We start from the raw sequence: 24,358 nt of genomic DNA on the forward strand, positions 1-24,358 counted from the left end.
GATGAGACTTTTGCCTTTTGGCGAGGGCTGAAGGATGCTGGTCTCTTAGAAGAAGTGATTCAAGAGTTTCACCAGGAGTTTGTAGAGATGATGAAGGGATTGCAGCAGCGGGTCCAGGATCCTCCCTTACAGCTTCGAGGTGATAATTTGATAGCTATCATTATAATTACAGTAGTCACAAGATTTTCTCCTTGTATTATTTGATGATTAGTACATCTCCTTCCCTCTTTTAGTTCTATCTTCCTGCCTCAATAGAGGCAAGTTTGGGAGCATCGTAGCTAATATCCATCCTATAGTATGGGCCTAACTGTCCTATAAAAGTCTGATTTTTAATCTGTCAGCCAGATATTTTTTCAACTGTTTTAGAAATTCTTGCTGCCAGTTAAGAAAATTGTACCTTATTTAATTTATTATAAGTCAAGTCTTCTGTATTATATGAATAGCATCCAAGTCCTAAAGGAAATATAGACTACAAAGTAAGACCTAGATGAAAGATTTCACCTTTGGTAGTAAGAACCTATATCAAGGAATCTTCAAGATTTGAAGAAATTTTGTTTACCTTTTATAACCTCTTTCCATTACTTAGCTCTTACTCTGGTATCTTGGATTGTTGTTTTCCTAAGGAACATGCCAAGATGGTTTGCTCATTTAAAAAGTTGTTTTGGGGTTTGGTTTCTAGTATGTGTTCCTGAAAACAATTCAAAAGTCCTAGAAAAACTTTTCCCTTCTGGGAAAAGGTATAGCTCTTCCTTTGGGAAGTTTTCAGTCTTTCAGAGATTATTATTCCTGTCTCACATTTTCTTTTAAAGATGCTGTCTTACTCAACAACATTGTACAGAACTTTGGAATGTTGGATTTAGTGAAGAAAGTCCTGGCTAGTCACAAATGCCAGATGGACCGCTCCCGAGAACAATATACTCGAGATTTGGCAGGTATGTACCACTGGGTACAGAAAAATCCAGCCATAATCATGGCCAAGTATCATGCTTTAGAAGACAATGGTCTTCCCAGAATACATGTTAAGAAATCTGTCAAATAATGATTATCTCCATTACTAGCAGCAAATGAACATTGTATAAATTCAGAACTGCACATTATTATTTTTGGATTATGTGCTGTCATACCTATGTTGATGCATACTGTATTTTAACAACTAAACAATAAGTATGAAACGTTTGTTTCAATTCAATTCAGCAAACAGTTATTAAACATTTCCATGGGCTAGGCACTGTCCTATATACTGGTGAAACAGAGACAAAAACACAATAGTTCTTGTCCTCAAGCTCAAGCATTGTTTACATTCTGTTGGGGGGAAACAACGTGTAAATGGATAAGTAAATAGAAAGTATGCATAGAATAAGTACAAAATAATTTGAGGGAGGGAGGAGAACATTAGCAACTGAGGGGATGGACTGGTTGGAGAGGAGAGAGATTGGAGTCAGAAAGATCAACTAGGAAGCTATTGCAATTTATGTGAAAGGTGATAAGGGCCAGGTAGATAGGTTGGTGATTGGGTGAATGGAGGGAGATGGTGGATGAGAGAGATGTTGTAAAGGCAAAAACAAGAAAACTTGGCAGTATGAGGGGTGAGAAAGAGAAGAATTAAAGATCCCTTTGAGGTTTTGTACTTGACTGTTTGGAGGATAGTAGTGCCCCCAATAAACATAAGGAATTTAGGATTATAATTCTAGAGTATGAAGGGACTTGAGATGCCATATACTCCAACCCACTCATTTTTTTTTAACAGATGAGGAAACTGAGGCCCAGGGAGTCTATGTGACTAGTTCAAAATCACCCAGATCCTCTGACTTTTTACTCTACTATGCTGTCTTTGGTCAAGATGGGGTGGTTACATTTTCGAGATTTCTATGGGACATTCAGGTGGAAATATAATTGGTAATATGCAAAATAAGAGATGGACATATAGATTTGGAAGTGATTCTTACAGAATATTTAAATTCATGGGAGCTTATATGAGAGTGCATGGAGAAAAGAGAAGAGGGGATAGGGTAGACCTCTAGAGAACATACAGGGGCAATGCATGAAGTTTCAGCAAGAAACTGAGAGAGAGCAGACAGGTGATCGGAGAAACAGGACAGCCCAGGTAAGAGAGTTATCCAAATGGGATGGTCAGTAGTGTCAAACCCTAAACAGATCAAGAAGGATGAAGTTGAAGTCAAGAAAATGCTGTTAGTTTAGCAATTAAGAAATTCTTGGTAATCTTAGAGAATGTATTTTTAGTGTTTTGGTGAAGTCAGAAGTCAGGGTGCAAGGGTAGTGTAATGAGCATGTGAATTTTAACATTACAGTCCTGGATGTGCATCTTTTAAAAATAAAATTTATTAATGGTCTTTTTCCCCTGAATCTATCAGTACTTACCTACCTTCCTCTGAATCCCTGAGTAAAAGTTTTCCCTTGTTAGAAAACCAATGCATTGATCGCATTTGAGAATACTTGTCTGATTTCTGCACCTCTAGTCCATTGCTTCTCTTCTAAGAGGTATGAGAAGTTGTTTTATTACTAGTCTTTTAAAGTCAGAGTCTTTCAGAGTTGTGTCCTATCACATTACTGTTATCATTCCTGGTTCTGTATCAATTCACATAAATCCCTCCATATTTCTCTGAGACCATCATATTCATCACTTTATATGGAACAATAAAGTCTCATTAGATTTGCATGCCAGGATTTGTACTGCCCCTTCTCAATTCATGGGCACCTATTTTGTTTCTAGTTCTTTACTACCACAAAAAGTGTTGCTATAAATATTCTTGCTCATATGGATCCTTTTCTTTTGTCTTTGATCTCCTTGGGGTACATGACTATTCATAGGCATGTGAGTAAAAGTAAAAGTGAGTAAAAGTATAATTTAGTGACCTTAGAAGTATAATTTCAAATTGTTTTCTAGAATGTTTGAGCTAATTCATAACTCTGCCAGTAGTTAATTAATGACCCTGTCCTCTCAAAACCCCTCCAACAATGGCTGTTTCCTCTTTTGACATCTTTGCCTGTGAGATAGAACCTTAGAATTGTTTTAGTTTATATTTCTTTTATTATTAGTGATTTGGTACAGATTTTCAAATGTTTAATTGTTTAATTAAGCTTTTACTTGAAATCCTAATAGTGAACATTATTACAGCTACTTAAACTTGTTTAATAGCCACATTTAGTTAAATTAATTTCAATGAATGAAGTATAACTTTTTTCTTTTCCCGTATCATTTTCTGTCCACCAACTGACCCATCTTCCCCACCCAGTCCTAGCCCTTAGTAGAAGTGCCTCCATGTGATAAATACTTATTAGATCGACAAGGATGATAAAAGAGCAAAATAATAATTGTGGAGTGTGTATAGGTATACATTCATGTATCTATAGGTATATATTCAAGAGTACATGTAAGAATACATGCATGCATACATATATATTATACACAACATGCAAACACATACATATGTATGCATACATGGCATGTAGAAGTCTCAAGGTATACGACCAAAGATGTGGGGGGAAATTATGAACCTTATTATTTTAAAAGGGCAACAGAAAGAATATCAGTAATTACTGACCCACATGCCTGTTTTCCCATTTCTACAACGTTTTTCATGAGAGTAATATACACACACACACTGAGGGAGTTCCTAATGAAGTCATTAGCCAGGCTTTCATAAGTGATATTCTGCATTAGATTACATCTTTATAGTCACATAATTTTATCTGAATTCTAGAGATTACAGGATTCCATTGTGCTTATTGTTTGATGATTATAAAAAAGCATTTGATTTGGTAGAGGAAAAATGTCACTCTAAAGGCTCTCTTCCAGAAGGTTTTTCCCATGTATATGTGAAAATCATAGACAGTACCTTGAAAGATATAACAATAGGGAGAACTTTGTTCAACAAATCTCTGATTATTCGTATCAAGTGAAGCATAGGCATGGAGAGGTATGTTTGACAAAGGCATTTGCTACCATCATGGAAGATGATCAGTATAGAGTCTAAGTTTAAGAGAGATCCACATCAAGCCATGAGGACTTCCAGGTATTCTTGCTTGTGCGTGACATTATGCTGATCACATCAAGCCTCAGAATATCATGGAGTAGTCTCCAAATCCATAATCACTCAACTTTAAGGCCTACTTATCAAAATAGAAAACCAAAAGGATGAACAGTGTTTATTGTTTAGACTGTGTTCACTTACATAGACAACTTGTCCGATTGAACAGGAAAAGAAGATTTGCCTTTGGGAATCCACATGATTTTTAAAATTAAACAAAGATCCATCTTTAGAACACTAGTTTTCTTCCATTGGTGATGTATAACTGTGATTCATGGAATACCATAGTTTCCAGAGAACTGAAGTTGAGGACCACCTCAAGCAAGGAAGAAGCACATGGTGAATTTGAGCAGACTTTAAAGCGCTACAAATAAGGAATCAGTGTAAAGGATGCTATTGGAGAAATGCACAACGGAAAAAAAAGATGGGCTAGTCACATAACAAGAGCAAGGGATAACTGACAGCCTTCATACTTTCTTCATTGGTATCCATGCAATATGAAAAGAATGTGACGAAGGCCCACCAGCCCACTGGGTTGAGCCCCATGGCAAATTTATGGGAGAACATGGACAAGAGTAACAAAGGGTGGGTTGTAGTTTGCATCATTGAGGAAATACCCACATCATTTAGCTTTACAGGTCCAGTGAAGTATCTATATGCTATGACCTCTGCAAAGCATTCTACACTTTTGACCACTCCTACTAAAACTTTTTCAGATATTTCACAGATATGGCTGGAGGGAGAGTTCCTAAGCATATAAGGGATAATGGCTGTCTATCACAAAGGATGAAATAGGTAATATTAGTTATAAGAAATTGAAAACTTTTGCACCAACAAATCAGTGCAGCTAGGATAAGAAAAGAAGCTATAAACTTAGAGAAGTTCTGAGACACTGCACTCATAGTGCTCCTACCTAGATATCTTATCCTTGTCTCTTTTACCAGTTCTACATCTTCTTCCAGATGCTTTAAAAATGGATGTTTGCCAAACTTTTGCCCTCTTTCATCTTCCATTTTCTCTTTATAGTGTTATCACAAGGCAGTTTCATTTGTTCTCATGGCTTTAGCTTCTGCTTTTATGTAGATGACTCCAAAATGTTTTTCTCTGTCATTTTTTTTGGTAAGCTCTCGACTTGCATCTCCAACTATCTACAAGACAGCTCCAGCTGGATGTCATACCATCACTTTAAATTAAAATTATCTTTTGCCATAAACCTGCTTCTCCTAATTTCATTCTTTTTTTTTTTTGGAAGGAAGAAGGCAGGGCAGTTGGGGTTAAGTGAATTGCCCAAGGTCACACAGCTAGTAAGTGGGTCAAGTGTCTGAGGTCGGATTTGAACTCAGGTCCTCCTGACTCCAGGGCCAGTGCTCTACTCACTGCGCCACCTGGCTGCCCCCTATAGCTTCATTATTTCAAGGGAGGGGTGCCACCCTTTACCCACGAAGTCAGAATGTTAGAGCTGGAAGAGATCATTTGAGATAATTTATTCCTTCAGATTCATCTCGTGGATGAGAAAAATGAGATCTATAATGGTAAAGTCACTTAGCCTTATGTCACACAGTAAATGTCAGGCTGGAATGCAGATCCAGGTATCTGAGCCTTTTGATTATAAATAGTGATTTTTCTGCTACATCATGCACTTCCTATGTTTGAAATATTGGTTTTATTTTTTATTATTCTGTTTTGCTTACTTAGGTAGTTTCCAAATACTCTTGATTCCACTTCTGATAATATATTTTGTATCCATCCCCTTTTCTCTGTTTCTACTAACAACACCTTAGTATATGACCTTACTACTTCTCACTTGGACTTTTGTAATAGTCTCTTAAGAGATCTTCCTAACTACATTTTTTTTCTGCTCTTGAGTCCATCCTTTGCACATTCTTTAGTCCAAAATTAATCTCCATTGCTCTAAAAATCTTTGATGACAGGGAATGAGATGAGGTATTTTTTTTTTACAGATATAACTTGGGGGAGAGTTCTTAAGAAAGCAAGGGATAGAATTTCAGTTACATGAAATTGAAAAGTTCTTGCACTAAGAATATGTACTGGGGAGCAGAGCCAAGATGGCAGTGTAGCCGGAAGAAGTATAGCCCAGCTTCTCTCCCCCATTCTCCCCACCCCCACCTCAGCACTCCCACAGAGATCAAGAAAATACACAGACCAAGACCTGTTCAAGAAATCCAAGGAAAAAACCAGTGAGTCATTGTTGCAGTGTGCAGCCCAGGTTAGCACAGGGAGAGGTGTATGGACATTAGGGAAGGGTCTGGCCAGGAGTATGCCTTATGAAGACTCAGGTACTGGGTACTGAAAGAAGACTTAAGGTTGTGTACCAGGACAGGAAGAGGTGCCACCCCCAAATCCTCCCCTCAACTGTCGCAGGGTATGCAAATGGGTGCCATCTGGGAACCTTGTTGCTCACTATCCTGATCCTAGTCATAGATCCAGAGAGGACTAAGAAGAAGGCATCTGTGCCTAGGGGTGGCCTTCCAAGATGAGGTTGTGGGTCTTGGACTGTGCGCTGAAAGAGAAACGAGTTCAGAAGTAAATAATAGCTACGTAGCTATGACCCCTGGAGGAGAGCAGTTCTGCCAACTTACGCTGAAGTCTTCAGTGGAATAACCAGTGCAGGGATCCCAGACAAAAGGGGAGCCTAGAGTTCTGTCCTGCAGAACTTCTCAGCTAGCTTGATAGTGGCTGAGTCTAACAGCAGTCTGCTGGAAATTTCAACCTTGGACAAACCCACAGGCATATTGCTGAGATCAAAATCAGAGTTAGAAACCTGCAGAGCTCAGACCAGACTTTGCCCTGGATTACACCACTTTCAGAGCACTGAAGGTTTCAGGTCCCTAAAATACTAGAATAATATAATACCCAATATGGCAAGAAAGCTGCAGAAGGTCCAAAGAGGACAGAAGCTCAGCTGAAACATTCCCCCCAGAAGTGTGCACAGCCTGGCCCCAACATAAAGTCCAAAGTCAGGAAGTAGGTTGTGATAACAAGCAGTCCTATCATAAATAGAGTTGTCATGGTGACAGGAAACTCGAGACAAACTCAGAAGAGAATGACTCCAAAACAATTATAAGTAACGCCTCAAAAAAGTGCAGCTTGGGTAAAAGTCCAACTAGAATTCCTGGAAGAGATAAAGCAATAGTTTAAAAAATGATTAAAGACTGAATGAGAGTGATAAAGGAAAAAATTGGAATGGAAATGAGAGTTATGTAAGAAGACTACAGAAAGAGAGTTAACAGCTTGGAACAAGATGTACAAAACCTTACCCAAGGGGATAAAAAAACCACCTGAAAACTAGAATTGACCCTATAGAGCTAATGACTCCATGAGATATAAAGAAATATTAAAACATGCTGTTATTGATATGGGACATCGTTCCATATGTCTAATTATAAGAGAAATTCAAATCAAAACAACTCTGAGGTTTCACTTCACCCTGAACAATTTAAAGATGACAGAAGATGGTAATAGTGTTGAAGGAGTTGTAGAAGACCAGGCACTCTAATACACTGTTGGTTTAGCTTTGATTTGGTACAGCCATTTTGAAGCTTTTCAGTCATGGGGGATATCCAGAGAAAATGCCTGGAGCCAAGAGATTTGTGAAATAATAGGGAGGCCAGTGTTGCTGAATTAAAGAGTACTTGCCAGGGAGTAAGGTGTAAGAAGGCTGGAAAAGGTAGTGGAAAGGTTACATTATGAAAGGCTCTGAATACCAGACACATTTTTGTATTCGATCCTGGAGATGATAGCACTGGAGTTTATTGAGTGGGAATGGAGTGGGGTTAGTGACGTGATCAGATCTATACTTTAGGAAAATTACTTTTGTGGATGAATTGGAGTGGGGAGAGACTTGAGGCAGGCAGACCCATCAACAAGCAATTGTAGTAGTCCAGGTGTGAGGTGGTAAGGGCCTGCACCACTGTAGCAGTAGTGTCAGAGGGGATAAGGGGGTATAATTGAGAGATGTTGCAGAGGTGAAACTCACACGACAACAGATTGGATATGGGGGTGGTGGTGGTGAGATAGAAGTCAAGCATGACATCCCAGATTATGAGCCTAGGGGACTGGCAGGATGGTGTTGCCTTTGACAATAATGAAGCAGTTGTTGGGAGGGTTTAGGAGGAAAGATAATGAGTTCTATTTGGACATTTTGAGTTTAAGATGTCTACTGGACATCCAGTTCAAGATGTTTGAAAGCCATCTGTAAAAGAAAGCCATCTGGAGGTCAGTAAAGAAGTTATACACAGATAGATATATATATGAGAATCATCATAGAGATGATAATTAAATCCATGGGAGCCGATGAGATCATCAAGTGAGGTAGTATAGAGGGAGAAGAGAAGAGGACGCAGGACAGGAGGTTTTGTGACACCTATGGTTAAGAGGTTGTGATCTGGAGGCAGATGTAGCAAAGGAGACTGAGGAGTAGTCAGGTAGAAAGAGAATCTGTAGAGAGTGGTGTCAGAGAATAAAGGAGAAGAGGATATTCAACAATGTCAAAAGCCTGCAGAGAGGTCAAGAAGAATGAGAAAAGACCATTGAATTTGTCAATTAAGATCATTGGTAACTTTGGAGAGAGTGGTTTTGGTGGAATGAAAAGGTCAGAAGCTTAAGAAGAAAGTGAGAGGAGAGAAAGTAGAGGTACCTGTTTTAGAATTCTGTCTTAAAGGACAAGAGATACAGGAAAATGAAAGGATCAAATGAGGGGTTTTGAGGATGAGGGAGTCTTAGGCATGTGTGTAGATAGAGGATGACAGGGAGGTCAGTCTGTTGGAGGAGACAGAATGGAATGGAATTGCTTGTCGAGGTAGAGGGGTTTGCTTTATTAAGAAGAAAGGCCTTTTTCTAAGACAAGGGTGAAGGAGGAGATAGTGGCAGAAAGCATCTGAGTGATAAGAGATAAGGAAGAGGGTAGAAGAGGGTGCTCACAGTGAGTAGCCTCGATTTTTCCTGTAAAATATGAAGCAGATTCTCAGCTGTGAGGAGAGGGAGAGGTGAAGCCATGAGAGATTTGAGGAAGTTTGAAGGAGTCTCTGTGGAGAGTGGGATAATAAGTTGACAAGGGAAGTGTGAAGAAGCGAAAGTAGCTTCCAATACTCAGGCTTGGGAAGATCAATATGGATCTCCAGTCCTAGTCTTTTTCCTGAGCTATAATCCTGCCACATAAACTGCTTGTTTAACATTTTGAACTGGAATACTCATAGGCATCTCAAACTCTGAACTTCTCTAGAACTGTCCAGGGTACTACCATCCTTATAGTCACCCAGGTTCACAACCTCAGTCTTGTCCCTGTCTGCTTGTTCTCACTCGCTCCACATATCCTGTCAGTCGCCAGTTCATGTCCTTTCTTCACATCTATTGCATTCTTTGCTGCTCTCAGTTCCCACAACCACCACCCTTGGTCAGGCCCTTTTCATCTCTTACTTTGACTATTACAATAGCCTACTTAATTGGTCTCCTTGCTTTAGGTCCCTCTCTACTTCAGCCCATCCTGACCCAGCCATCACCTGTCTTCTTGCCTTTGCAAGTAAGTGCTCATAAATGCCTGTTGATTGATTAATTGATAGGTAGTAAAAAGTGACTTGAATGTCCAAGCCCTTTGACCCAGAGATCCTGTTGTTACGTATATAGCCCAAGGAGGTTGAAAGGTCCTACATAAAACAAAATATTTGTAGTAGCCCTTTTGTGGTAGTAAAGATCTAGAAACAACTAGATTCCCATCTAGTGGGCAATGGCTAAATAAAATATGGTACATGAATGCAATGGAATATTACTATGTTGTAAGAAATTATGAATGTAATAACTATAGAGAAGTATGAACTTAAATGAACTGGGTGAAGAGTGAAGTAAGCAGAACCAAGGAAACAGTATGCACAATGACCACAATGTCAATATAAAGAACAGCAGCCACAAAACAAAAGTGAATGTTGAAAAATTACAAAGAACTAGCAAGGTCCCAAAGAAGAGATATGAGAACACATTTCTTTTTGTAGAGGTAGGAGGTACACAGGTGTGAAATTATTATTTGTATCATTTATATCAGCTTGCATTGTTGTACTCATTTGCTGCTAGAGAAGTAAGCAGAACAAGGAAAATAATATCCACAATGAGCACAACAGTGCAAATAAGAAAACAAAACTGAATGCTGTGTAATTATAATGACCAAGTTTGGCTTTGGAGAAGAATTGAGAAAATGCACCTTTTTCTCCTCGGTTGTGAATAAAAAAAGCATTTTTTAAGGACTTACTATGTGCAAAGTACTGTGCTAAGTGCTGCTGGAAACAAATTCAAAAGGGAGACAGGGTACTTGCTTTCTAATAGTGGGAGATAATACATATAGGGTAGTAGTGTCTGGAAGGAGTGTTTTGGTAAGTCACAGAGATGGTGGGTGAGCCATAGGGTAGTAGATCCATTCCCAGTGGTACTACTGATTTGATTATGAGTCTAGAGCTGGAAAGGTGGTCAGAGTACATGCTTAGTGACAGATTAGATAGCAAGAAAATGGCTGGGGTATAGAATGAAGCAAGGCTGGAGCTGTCTTAGATATAATAGGTCATCAGAAGGCACCAGCAGAGCAGCATGAGCCTTTGGGTAGGAGTTCAAGATCTGAAAGGCTTAACTTTTCCAGGCATGGTCTTTGGTCTGGAGTGTATAGCCACATGGTGGATAGAAAGAAAATGCCCCTGGTGTGGGGTGATGTGTTAGCTGGTTTTGCTTACCTGATTTTTTTTTCTTTATAAAAAAAATAAATCCTCATTACAGGAGATAATTTTGCTTTACAGGAAAGGGGTCGAGAGAGGGAGAAGGTATATTTTTCAAAGGAGCTAATACAAAAACAAAAAGATTTCATTAAAAAAAGAGAATCTCCAGCGATTCCCTATTAACCATCAAATAAAGTTGAAATTTCTTTGCCTGTAAATCTAAGCCCTCTACAAGCTCATGTCACATTTGCTTTCTAGCCTTAATTAATTTTACTCTCCTCTTTGCATTCCAAACATGATCCGCTTCAGTCAAACTGAACCACTCTCTCTTCTGAGTAGTTCTCCATGATGTTTTCTGGTCTAACTTTTGCTCACATCCTCTCTCCCACTCTGTGTGTGCTGAATTTTTACCCATACTTTAACATGTGACTCAAATAATCACCTCTTCATGAAACTTGTGTTCTCCTGTCAGGGACAACCTTCCCTCTCAAACCACAGTGCTCATATTATGGCACTTTGTTTGCCTCTGTAGTATCTTAACTAAACTAGGACCATAGCACAGTACTCAGCATAATTGTATGTCATCTGATACATTTTCGTTGTGTTTGAATTCCATGTCAGTTGAAGATGGTGCACTTTTTCACAATCATTGGCTTGCCTCATTTTTTTTGTTGTTTCCCCCCCTCAGCTTTAGAGCAGCAATGTGATGAACACCGGAAAAGAGCCAAGGAACTGAAGCATAAATCCCAACATCTGAATAATGTACTAATGACTTTGACCCCTGTCTCTCTTCCACCGCCCATGAAACGTCCCCGACTTACAAGGGCTACATCTGGGCCAGCTGCCATAACCTCTCAAGTACTGACCCAGTCTGCACAGATAGCCCTCACTCAAGGAGTACCAGTGTCTCAGCTTGCCAACCTGCCACTGAGCAAAGTGGTATCTACTCTTCCATCTACCATATTGGGGAAAAGTTCAACCCAAGTTTCTCCTGCTAGTTCTCCAGCCTCACCACTACTTGGAGGATATACTGTACTGGCCTCTTCGGGTTCTAATTTCCCCAGCACTGTAGAGATCCATCCTGATGCTTCCAACCTCACTGTACTCAGCACAGCAGCAATGCAGGATGGCAGCACTGTGGTTAAAGTAGTGAGCCCTTTCCAGCTGCTCACTTTGCCTGGCTTGGGCACCACCATACAGAACGTAACACAGGTGTCTCCTAGTGGTAGTACAATTGTGACCGTGCCATCTAGTGCTGTGGAGAGTGGGGCAACATCAGAGGAGCATACCACCATTGAGGTAACCACGGTGTCAGAAGATCATGATCAGAAGTAAAAAAAATTATAACTTTTAAAAAAGGAGGAGATGGACCTGTAACAGAACACTTAAAAATGGATTGTGTCTTTGAGAGCTGCCTTTTCCCAGTCTGTGCTGCAGAGTAAGAAAATGAGGGTAAAAAAGGTAGAAGGAATCAAAACTGGAGATAACTTGGCTAAAGTGGGTAATGGTGAGGCTGCTGAACCAAAGAGAGAGAGAGAGAGAGAAAACACCAAAAACAAAAACGAAAAAAAAGGTTAGATGAATTATACCAACTTATAAAAAGTTTTCAAGTACTAAACTTTTCTCCCCCTTTTTTCCTGGGATATGTATTTTTCCATCCATTGCTTAATAGCATGGTTTCACATTTAGAAATAGCAGAAGAGTGACTAGCAAGAAGCAAGTCTAGATAAAATAAGAGGGTGGATGAAAAGTAGAGGATGAAAAAGATTGAAGAGATATTTGTGGATGCGGACCTAAAGAACCTCAGGAAAATGTTGATTCTCTAACAGTAACATATGTCAATTCTTGGGGTTTCAATTCCAGGGTTTTCTGTCGCTTTCTTGTCATTTCCTGTGAAGGTTAGTTTGGTTTACAGCATAAGGTATGTGGTAAAGTTCAGTTAACGCATTTTTGCACCAGATGAGGTCTGTATGAGACTTAGGAGCTTGGGGTGGCAAGTATCTGCACAACTTGGTGCAAATCAGTAGTCACATGTGCCTGTTATGTTTTGTTTTGTTTTTTTTTCCAATTCTAGCCAAGTTCCTTGCCTGAGGTCTGAGAAGTGTTCAAGGGAAAAAAGGGACAATAATAAAGGTCTTGGGGACCATACCCAAGTGTGGAAAATCCATGGATCCTATGGATTTGGTGTCTTCCCACAGTTTTTCTGTAGGTTTTAATTTGGATAGTTTCCTTCCTCCCCCTTCCTTTTATAATTATATATACATTATATGTTTATATAATGTATATGTGTACACACACAGGTCTGGGAGAAAACTTTAGAGGAATCTTCAAGGTGTAGGTGAATGAGTTCAAAGCAGGCCACACTGAGACACAAACTTCCTTTCTCTGTCTCGAGGTGGATACTAAGAGGGGAGAGGGCATAAAAGGGGCCAATAAATGTGAATATTTTACCCCAAACTAGGAAGATTGAGCTAATGAGTCAGTCTATTTGTCCTATATGTGATCCTGACTAGGCCAGATTAAACAAGTAGTTTGAATATTTCAAAAAGAATCATTTCAACATTCAGAGAAAGTTAAACTTGTAGCATTTTTAACAAAAGAATGCTACATGTATAGTTTTCCTAAGATGACTCTGAAGTTTGTATGTTTTATATTTTTTAAATGGCCTAGCATTCTGTTAGAATCTTTATCAGATAATCTCATGAGCTTATCTGAACCAATAATGAAAATTCTTGGACTACTTTGCTTTTCTCTATGCTAGGACTTGGGGACTCTGTTGTGAGAAGAAGTAAGCCTGGGTTCTTAGTGGCCATTACAGCAGCTTGTAGGTTGTTTTAAAAATTGTGTTGCATTCACATGTAGTAAAGAAGGAACCCTGGGAACTTAAGTATACACCTATTATCTAGGAACCTGCATTCCTGTGATTAGGTTTTGCCCAGGTGTTGGGATGCACCAAATAGATATTAAAACAATAACAGGTTGCTAGAAGTATAACTGTAAGATTTAGATAATAATAGGACACTCAGCTCTTTGTAAATCTATGAATAAGGTACATACGGTATGTTAAATGTTGTTACTGGGTTATAAAATTCTCAAATTTAAATTTGGTGGTTACTAAATGTTGCTCTCATACCTCACACGTGCAGCTTTGTTTGCATAGATTTATCCCAAGCAGCCACCACTATAGCCACTTTGTCAGATTTAGTCTATCTCTGCCACCTGAGCCTTCAACTAGAAACCTGGTGTATACAAATCCTGCTTAAATAGCAGAATTGGATGTGCCTAAGCAATGGTTTTCCTTGGCCTCAGAGCACCTCTTTGGATTTGCCAATCACATTTAAATCATGAAGTCCAAGTGGCTAGTCCTAAAAGTTTAAAACAGCACAAATAGATGGCTGCAGAAAGATCATGTGCAGTGATGGTCTTTTGTGCTCTGGATCTGGTTTTAGGAAGCTCATAGCCAGAGCATAGTAAAGAATCAAACCATTGAATGCTGCCTGATTGTGAAGTCATGAGCAACTTGCTGAGGTATTTTGTGCTCAAAAGCATTGCTCATAACTCTAGGGAAAGTGGTCTTAGAATAAAGAATCTAAGTTGCATTCTGGGTCAAAGAAAAAGAAGAAAAAGTGATTTTGCAGCAATCAACTTTGAAGTTTCCCTTTTTTTTTAAATAAGGGAAAAATTCTTTCTTAAAGACTAAGGCCATTTTCCTGTAGGAAAATATCTTACAGTAATCTGGAAGATGAAAGTGCCTGAGTCACAATTTTAATTAAAGTTGCCAATTTGGAAATTCTTGGATTTAAATTTTTATTTTTCATAATTTTCTGGCCTTTGCTGACTCTTAAATTCCTTCTTCGAATTGCCCCCTGACTGACTGGGAAATACTGATCTGCTCCAGTGTGTGTTCTTCTTTCCAGCAGCCTCATAGCTTATTCCAGGGAGCTTGGTGATAAAGGAAGTTGAAAGCTGTCAGGTATAATTTCTTAAGAAATAGAAGGAAGTGAAAATATTTATTGAAGTGAATTTTCTTATACTTCTTTCTGGGTATAGAGTGTGTCCTGTGTTGTAAGTTTACTTTACTAGGGCAGCCAAAACTATACAATCTCATCACTGGCCTAAAATATATTTTTCTTTATGTTTGTGCATGCACGTGTACTTGTGTGTGCATGTATTTTGAAGGAAATTTTGGCCATAGCCCAGTTCCTGCCCTCATAGACTAATTATGCCTTTGCTTATAGGTCAAGCCAGTTACATTTGTTTCCTGTAACAGTCTTGCAGCCCTGCAGCCCATTCATTTCATTGTCTGGCTGGTGGCTATTGTGGGGATCCTTTTTCCTAAGTACATCAGGGCAACCAGTAGGTCACTCAGTATCTCTTTACTCTATTTAAAACCCTTAGAAAACTGACTTAATTTAATGTAGTCTGGCTTTGAGTGGACCTTATTTTAAATGAACCACACTATATTCCATCTTTGAATTGATTCATATACAAATCTATTGTTTTTCCTGACATTTCCACTTCTCACTTGTGACTTTCATCCAATATTGCTACTCTCTCACCATGTCAGATTACTGAAGCCCTGGTGTCCTCTCTGTTAAATTTTGTTCACTTTTTTGTTATGAAGCATCTGGTTACATACCAGTATTGACTTATTTATAGATACTCATTTTTAAAATAATTTTTTCATACTTCAGTTATGAGTCATATTACCTGTAGGAGTCTGATTATTCTTGACATAATAAGTATAGGGAACTAAAAAGCGAGTGGTGGTACTGACTCAAATTATCTTATACATGATGTAACAAACCTAAGTCCGAAGGCTAAATGTTCCCCCAGTGCTGTAGGTTAAAGTATACTTACCACTTTCATTAAGCCCTGTAGCTTTACTATGTTAGCAATGATTCAGCAGGTCAACCTAGCAACAGGTTTTTTCTGATACTCCTAGGATGCTATGCTGATTTTGTCAGTGTCTTCAATCTTGAAGGCTCTGTACACTCAGTGAATATCAGACTTATCAATGGTCACCCTCATATTTTCCTTTCTTAATGGGGTGCTGTTGGGATAAGAATCATGTCACTAATAAAAAAAATGGTTGTTGCCCTTGGGAAAAGCCTTTCATATGGTTTTCAATTTTAAATACCTAATTGCACTCTTCTCTTTTCATGCTATGACATCCATAGTCCTTTCTAGCTCTAAATCTATGATCCTATGATCTCTTCAATGAAAGAAGCTAAAGGGCTAAAATAGAGTAAGTGGGTCAGTTTCACTTCTTTTTCTTAAAGCAAGAGCAGAAAACCTTTTTTTCCCCCTATTTCCCATGGTGAGGGGAAAATTCAGTTTCACAACCTAGCACAAATCAAAAGCAACAATTAAGTGCCACAAACAAAATTCATATTGTTAGCATGTTCTTGACTTCTAGCTCATGGTTTTGCTAACCCTGTTCCCTCACTCCACCACCAGAACATTATAATAGAGTTGATAAACCACAAGCACTAAAAAGTGCTTTTCTAAAAGTGCATCTTTTGAAGACCTGTATTTTTTTTTAAGGACTTGCCGCTGGTTAGATAAAATCAAGCAGAGAAGGACTGCCTCAGACCTTTGGGCTATAGTCTTAGAGGATAATGCTACCAGTTTAAGTTTCCAACATAATTAGAAAATGATTTTCTCTTAAAGGGGAAAGGATTTTATTTTTTAAATATGTGAAGGTGTAGATCCACTTGTTCTTTACAATGATCTTTGAGCCCTGTCAGTAGTGACTCCTTAGTTAACTTTTAGTGTTCATTGCACCTAATAAAAGCTGACTTCAACTGAATGAAAAGTTCTTGTTATTTTCAACCCTTAAATAATATTTTAATAATTGAATCTTTTGCTTCACTTAGAAATATGGGGGCAAGGCCAGGATATGGAATTGGGTGATGAAGGGGCCTGAACTAGGAAAGGTGTGACTTCTGGAAGATACTGATGTATACTTACAGAAATCATACGCCACTTAAACTCATCTACAAGCTAGTTGTCGGCTTCTGTAGTTAACATTTTCATATGCGGCAGCACGCAACAGGCTCCCTCCCCCACTTCCTCCCGCCAAGTCCTCCTCTTTATATTTAATTTATGTAAATTCACAGTGTAACACGTATATTCTACACACCATCTTTTTAGGACACAGGTCCCAGTTAGCATTGTTCCCCTCATCTGCCCATCAAAGGGTACTGCTCTCCCTACATGGTCAGGACTTTTAACCCCAAAGGTAGAAGTAAGGATGTACAAGAGGCAGGGTTGCCATAAAATGAAAATTGTAAATTCAGACAGACTGGTTTTATTTGGCTTCCATTTTCCAGAAGAGCTGGAATTGAAAGTTGCTTTTCCTAAGGGAATATTTGTTTTCTATCAGTGCCTGGTCAGAGATGATTTGGGAGGAAGGGTTGACATTTTGAGTTCTGTTTTGTATATTGTTTTTGCCAGTATCTGCTTGATATTTTGATTTAAAATAAAAAATTTTTTCATATCTGATGTCTCCTGGTTATTGAGGATTTCTGAATCAGGTTGAGTTGAAAACATGCTGCCTTTTAAAAAAATTAATATTGTATTTTTTCCATTTACATGTAAAAACTATTTTTAACGTTTAAAAAAAATTGAGTTCCAAATGCTCTCCCACCCTCTTTCCCCTCCCACCTCACTGGGAAGGCAAACAATTTGGTACAGATTATATATGTGTAGTCATGCAGAACATATTTCCATATTAGTTATATTGTGAAGGAAATTCCCCCACCCCTACCCCCCCAAAAAAACCCAAGAAAAATAAGTTTTAAAAGTATGCTTTGATCCTCCCTCAGACTTCATGAGTTTTTCTCTGGAAGTGGATAGAATTTTTCATCATAAGTCCTTTGGAATTGTCTTTGATCATGGTATTGCTGAGAATAGTTAAATGCACTTGAACTTTTGGAATATAGCAGACTTAAAAGAAAATCTTTCAGGGAACTCATTCTTTCAATCCAAATCCACGAACATTAAGTTTTTCTATGTGCCAGGCACTCCACACTAGGAATACAGACTAAAACGAAAGTCTGCCCTCAAGGATATTATAATGGAGGGGATAAAACACACATATGTAGTAAGTAAATGCAAAGTAGTTTAATGGGTCAGAAGCATAACAACTCAAGGAATCAGGAAAAGTCCCGTTTTGTAGGAGGTGGCTCTGGAGGAACATTTTGAAGGAAGCTAGGGATTCCAAGATGTGGAGGTGAGGAGAGAGTACACTTCAGTTTGTGGGACGGTCCCAGAGACAGCCTATGCATGGCACAGAAGATGGAATGTGGCATATGGGAAACAGCATCAGTTCCTTTCTAAACCATCTGCAATCTGACTTCAGTCCTCATTCAACTGAAAACTCCTCTCTCCAGGGTTACTAATGATCTCTTAATTGCTGATATCTAATGTCCTTTTCTCAATGCTTTTTGACCTCTCTGCAACCTTTGATATAGTCAGTCATACCCTTCTCCTGGATACTCCGTCCTCTAGATTTTTGTAACTGCTCTTTCCAAGTTCTGATTGCTCTTTTTCAGGCTCCTTTGCTGGGTCTTTATCCATACCATGCCCGCTACTTGCTGGTGTCCCTGAAGGGGGCTTCTTATACTATGCTATGTCACTGGGAATCTCATCAGCTCTTATGGATTCATTGTCATCTCTATGTAGGTGATTCTCAGATCTGTTTGTAAAGCCCTAACGTGTCTCTGCCTCCAAGCTCCCATCACCTGCTTGAACCGGATACCAGTAGATATCTCAAACTCAACATGTACAAAACTGAACTCATTCTTCCCACCAAACCCTCTCTTCTGAACTTTGCTCTTACTATCATGAGTACCACCATTTTCCTAGTCATCCTCAGCTCCTCACTCTCATTCATCTCACATGCCCAGACAGTTTCTAGATCATGTCCTATCTCCACATCTGTTGCAAATCTCTCCCCTCACACAGCCACCACTGTAATTCAGACCCTTTGTACCTGGACTATTACAATAGCCTGCTGAATTGTTCTCCCTGATTCTGGTTTCTCTGCACTCCAAACCATCACTAAAGGTGTTCTGACCATGTTACCCCCTATACTCAGTGAACTCTAGTCATTCCCTCTAAGTTCCAGGATCAAACAAAATCTTCTGTTTTACAGCTTTTTAAAAGCCCCTCACAACCTGGCCCCTTCCTACTTCTCCAGCGTGTTTATATTTTGTTCCCCTCCACACAAGCTATCCTCCAGCCATATTGGCCTACTTGCACTTTCTTGTACGTGATCCTCGACCTCCTGATCCCATCCTTTTTACCTGATGACTCCATGTTTGAAATGTTCTCTCTTCTCGCCTTTGCATGAGACACATAGTAGGAGCTTAATAAATACTTCTTTTGGTTGTCGGATTCTCTGTCTTCCTTCAAGTTGTTCAGTACTTTTTCAGTTATGTCTGACTCTTCATGACCTCATTTGGGATTTCTTGGCAAAGATACTGGAGTGGTTTGCCATTGCCTTCTCCAGCTCATTTTACAGGTGAGGAAACTGAAGCAAATAGGGATTAAGTGATTTGTCCGGGTTCACACAGCTAGCATGTGTGAAGCTAGATTTAAACTTAGGAAGATGAGTCTTCCTGATTCCAGGCCTATTGAGGTCTAGGGGTGTTGGGAACCTCAGAATTCAAGGGCAAATGACATGGGTCCTGCCTCAAAGGAATTTTTGACTCAACCCTTCTTTCAGCCAGAGACAGGATTTATTAGAACACCAGTTGGGGTGGGCAAAATTTTAAGAACCTGTGCTATTGGCCAGATTTTAAGAATCTGAGCATTTGTGATGCTTGTATTGACAAGCAGGCCAGATTGAATGTGAGCAATTTAGTGGGGGGCAAGATTGCCCTTATATACTGAAAGACTGGGAACATCTGGTTCTGATTAAGGAGTGACCAAGTAGTCTGGGGTGAACAGAAGGGGTCTAGGTGGAATTGGGAGTGGGAAGTAGGGGGGCACTAAACAATGAAGAGCTGGGCTAGGTTAGAGAATAGAGAATTGGAGGTTTGGGTGTTGGACCACAATGAAAGGCCAGTTCACTGGGATGGGTGGATGCCTCAGGCAAACGGCAGAGATTTGGCCATGTGGGAAATTTCAAAGAAAGTTGGGGGGGGCGGGTACGGCTTCCCAGGCCCTGTACCCAGTCAGGCCCACTACTTGACCAAGATTCATCTCAAATCCCACCTTCTGTAAGATGCCCTTCCTGGACTTCCCCCATCACTGCAAGTGCCTTCTCTCTGGTATTATATCCAATTTATCTATTATCAACACTAGCATTTAAATGTTGTACAGTAGATTTAATTTCCAAACTTCCTCTACGAATGCAGTTAGATAACTGTTCTATAACTTTATGGTTTTAGAGAGCTGCCTTAGGCATTGAGGGCTTAAATGACTTTTCCAGGGTCACAGAATGTATTTGTCTTAGAAGCTGGACTCTTTTAAGACTGGCCCTTTATTCATTACGGCAGCCCAAAGTTTACAATATCATGAATTACTGAAAAGGTCATCATTTTCTCTTCAAATTAGCTTAATTAACAGTGACCATATGTCTTTAAAGATAAGAATACCTCTATTTGTATATAAAGTTTTGTTCATTTGCCTTTTTTGAATAGGCTTTACAAAATTTTTTTTAATTCTCAAATTTCTTTATGTAAAACTTATCTTCTTTAAAAATCTGGCTGGTGAAGATGGCTAACATCTTTATTTTTTATAATTTAATTTTTGTTGTGAATATAACACCAATTTAATTATAATTCTCTTCCCCATATGCACAACTCTGCCTCACTCATATCCAGCTCATGTGCAAGTCAAGACATCACCTTTATAATGTCATTGGTCCTCTTTGAGAAGGAAGAATGAACAGCAACATCCAACTTGTACTCTACGTATTCTATTGTATATAGTTGTTTATATGTTGTCTCTTTGGTTGAAATATGAACTCCTTGAGGGCAAGGACTATTTTTGCCTTTCTTTATATCTCTAGCACTAAGCACAATGGCTGGCACATAGTAAGAACTGAATAAATAAATGCTTTGTTGAGGATGCTGCAGCTGCTGCAGCAATTCTATCTACCACTCAAGATCCATCTCAGATCTTACTTTCATTGTACTTATTTTCAGTCTGAAACTTCCCAAGATCATCTAAGCAGACAAGATCTTTCCCTTGAAGTGCCATGGTACTTTGTGTCTTATCATTCCTATAGCATTACATGTTGCCTTTTAAAAAGTTAATTGTAATGATAATTTATGCTTACATATTAGAATAAGGTTAACTAAGTTTTCCCCTTTCATTTAATTAATCATCCAACAAATATTTATTAAGTGCCTATTGTATGCATTATGCTACAATAGCCTGGGAGAAATAAAAAGTTTAGGTACGACATAATCCCTCATTCGTGGAATTTATAACCTAGGAGAGAATATGACCAAGAGGAGGATGGTCAAGTTGACAACTTTAAAGGATAAACCATTTTCTTTGTCTTTGAAGACAGCTTGTATAAATAACATTCCTTAACATTTGAAGGATTGGAAAGTATGCCCTTCACTTGAATGGTCACTGATTGACATACTTCATTAAAAAGATTAAATGATGGCATTGGATGATGATTGAAGAACAGCTAGACCACATCCAATAGAAAGCTATCTAGGGGTTTCAGTGGATTGTAAACTCAATGAGTCAATAATGATGTAGCAATCAATAAATGAAATCTTAGGCAGATCAAGAGAGGTAATCTGTCTAGGATTTAGTAATTCTTTTTTTAAAAAAATAGTATTTTATTTTTTTCTAATTACATGTAAAGACAATTTTAACATTCATTTTTTAAAATAGTATTTTTTTCCCCAATTGTATGTCAAGACAATTTTTAGCATTCATTTTTACAAGATTTCGAGTTCCAGATTTTTCTCCTTCCCTTCCTTCCCTCCTCTCTTCCTAAAATGGTAGGCAATTTGATATAGGTTATATATGTGAGATTATGTAAAACATTTCTGTATTAGTCACAGTTATGAAAGAAGAAACAGATCAAAAGGAAAAAAAAACACAAAAAAAAGTGGAGAAAAAAAAGGTATGCTTCGATTTTGCCTTCAGGGTCCATCAGTTATTTATCTGGATGTGGATAGCATTTCCACCATAGTCTTTTGTACTTGTCTTGGATCATTGTATTACAGAGAAGAGCTCAGTCATTCATAGTTGATCATCATACAGTGTTGCTGATACTATGTGCAATGTTTTCCTGATTCTGCTCATTTCACTTTGCATCAGTTTGTACAAGTCTTTCCAGGTTTTTCTGAAATTTAGCTGCTTATCATTTCTTATTGCACAATAGTATTCCATTACATTCCTGTATCACTATTTGTTCAGCCATTCCCCAATTCAAGGACATTAGGACTTACTAGTTCTACTGGACTCTGCCCTAGTCTGACCACGTTTGGATGTTTTAAAATGGAAAATTATAGTTGTTTTTAAGTACGTTAAAGGCTTTCCTGTGGAAAAAGGATTAGACTTGTTCTGCTTGACTCAGAGGGAGGAACTAAGAGCAATGAGTGAGAGTTGCTGACACATAGATTTAAGTGTTGTAATGATAAGAGTTTTTCAAAAGTAAAATGGACCCCTCTGGAAGGTGGTAGGTTTCCCCTTACTGGAGAGCTTCAAGAAAAGGCTAGATGACCACTTTTTTGCATATATTGTAGAAGGGAATCCTGTTCAGATCTCACTGGACTAGATCACCTCTGAAGTTCCTTTTCACTCTGAGGTTTTGTGATCTGCCTAACACGTGAGAACTTCCTTTGGAGCTTTTAATAATTTGTGAATACCAGTGCCATGTTCAGGTTCATCATCTTGTTGTTATCCCCCATTCTTACCCCATGACAAGCTTATCTCCTTTTACAATCATATATGCTAATGATCATGTTGTTTTAAAATTTTTAAAAAATATTTTCCCCCAATTACTTCTAAAAACAATTTTAATATATTTTTAAAAACATATTTGAATTCCAAATTCTCTCCTCCTTCTCCTGCCTCATTGAGAAGGCAAACAATTTGTGATATAGGTTATACATGTGAATTCATGCAAAACATTTCCATGTTAGTCATGTTGTGAAAGAAAACAGACAAAATCTAATACCCTAATACTGAGGTCTCATGAATCATACACATCATCTTTCCATGTAGGAATGTAAACAAAATAGTTCAACTTTAGTAAGTCCCTTCTGATTTCTCTTTCTTGTTTACCTTTTTATGCTTCTCTTGATTCTTGTGTTTGAAAGTCAAATTTTCTATCCAGCTCTGGTCTCTTCACTGAGAAAGCTTGAAAGTCCTCTATTTTATTGACAATCCATATTTTACCTTGGAGCATGATACTAAGTTTTGCTGGGTAGGTGATTCTTGGTTTTAATCCTAGCTCCATTGACCTCTGAAATATCGTATTCCAAGCCCTTCGATCTCTTAATGTAGAAGCTGCTAGATCTTGTATTATTCTGATTATGTTTCCACAATACTCAAATTGTTTCTTTCTGGCTGCTTGCAATATTTTCTCCTTGATCTGGGAGCTCTGGAATTTGGCGACAATATTCCTAGGAGTTTTCTTTTTGGGATCTTTTTGAGGAGGTAATCTGTGTATTCTTTCAATTTCTATTTTACCCTCTGGCTCTAGAATATCAGGGCAATTCTCCTTGATAATTTCTTGAAAGATGATATCTAGGCTCTCTTTTTGATCATGGCTTTCAAGTAGTCCAATAATTTTTAAATTATCTCTCCTGGATCTGTTTTGCAGGTCAGTGGTTTTTCCAATGAAATATTTCACATTGTCTTCCACTTGTTCATTCCTTTGGTTCTGTTTTATAATATCTTGATTTCTCAACAAGTTACTAGCTTCCACTTGCTCCAATCTAATTTTTAAGGTAGTATTTTCTTCAGTGGTCTTTTGGACCTCCTTTTTCATTTGGGTAATTCTGCCTTTCAAGGCATTCTTCTCCTCATTGGCTTTTTTGGAGCTCTTTTGCCATTTGAGTTAGTCTATTTTTTAAGGTGTTATTTTCTTCAATATTTTTTTCAGTATTTTTTTGGGTCTCCTTTAGCAAGTCATTGACTTGTTTTTCATGGTTTTCTTGCATCATTCTTATTTCTCTTCCCAATTTTTCCTCTACTTCTCTAACTTGCTTTTCCAAATTCTTTTTGAGCTCTTCCATGGCCTGAGACCAGTTCATGTTTTTCTTGGAGGCTTTTGGTGTAGGCTCTTTGACTTTGTTGACTTCTTCTGGCTGTATGTTTTGGTATTATTTGTCACCAAAGAAAGATTCCAAAGTCTGAGACTGAATCTGGGTGCGTTTTCGCTGCCTGGCCATGTTCCCAGCCAACTTACTTGACCCTTGAGTTTTTCGTCGGGGTATGACTGCTTGTAGAGCAAAGAGTACTTTGTTCCAAGCTTGAGGGGATGCGCCGTTGATTTCAGAGCTATTTCTATATAGCCAGCTCTGCCACCCCAGCACTCCTCCTTCCTCAAGAACCACCAACCCGGACCTGACGCAAATCTTCAGTAGGCTCTTCACTCCTGCTCTG

General features: G+C 38.6%; 1 protein-coding gene across 4 annotated transcripts in view; it reads left to right on the forward strand.

Annotated features, from left to right (window-relative positions):
- Positions 1 to 17,264, forward strand: part of GMEB2 (glucocorticoid modulatory element binding protein 2) — a 56,042-nt gene extending 38,778 nt beyond the window's left edge. For 3 of the 4 annotated variants that reach the window (XM_036749181.1, XM_036749180.1, XM_036749182.1), the window contains 3 exons: positions 2 to 139; positions 810 to 932; positions 11,451 to 17,264. In XM_036749181.1, the coding sequence (XP_036605076.1) occupies positions 2 to 139; positions 810 to 932; positions 11,451 to 12,097 (908 nt within the window). In that variant the 3' untranslated portion in view covers positions 12,098 to 17,264. The remainder of the gene's footprint in view (position 1; positions 140 to 809; positions 933 to 11,450) is intronic. The other variant, XR_005009862.1, reaches the window with a different exon arrangement.
- The last annotated feature ends 7,094 nt before the right edge of the window (positions 17,265 to 24,358 follow it).

This window comes from Trichosurus vulpecula, chromosome 3 (genome assembly GCF_011100635.1).
Source record: "Trichosurus vulpecula isolate mTriVul1 chromosome 3, mTriVul1.pri, whole genome shotgun sequence".
In the NCBI taxonomy this organism is placed as follows: domain Eukaryota; kingdom Metazoa; phylum Chordata; class Mammalia; order Diprotodontia; family Phalangeridae; genus Trichosurus; species Trichosurus vulpecula.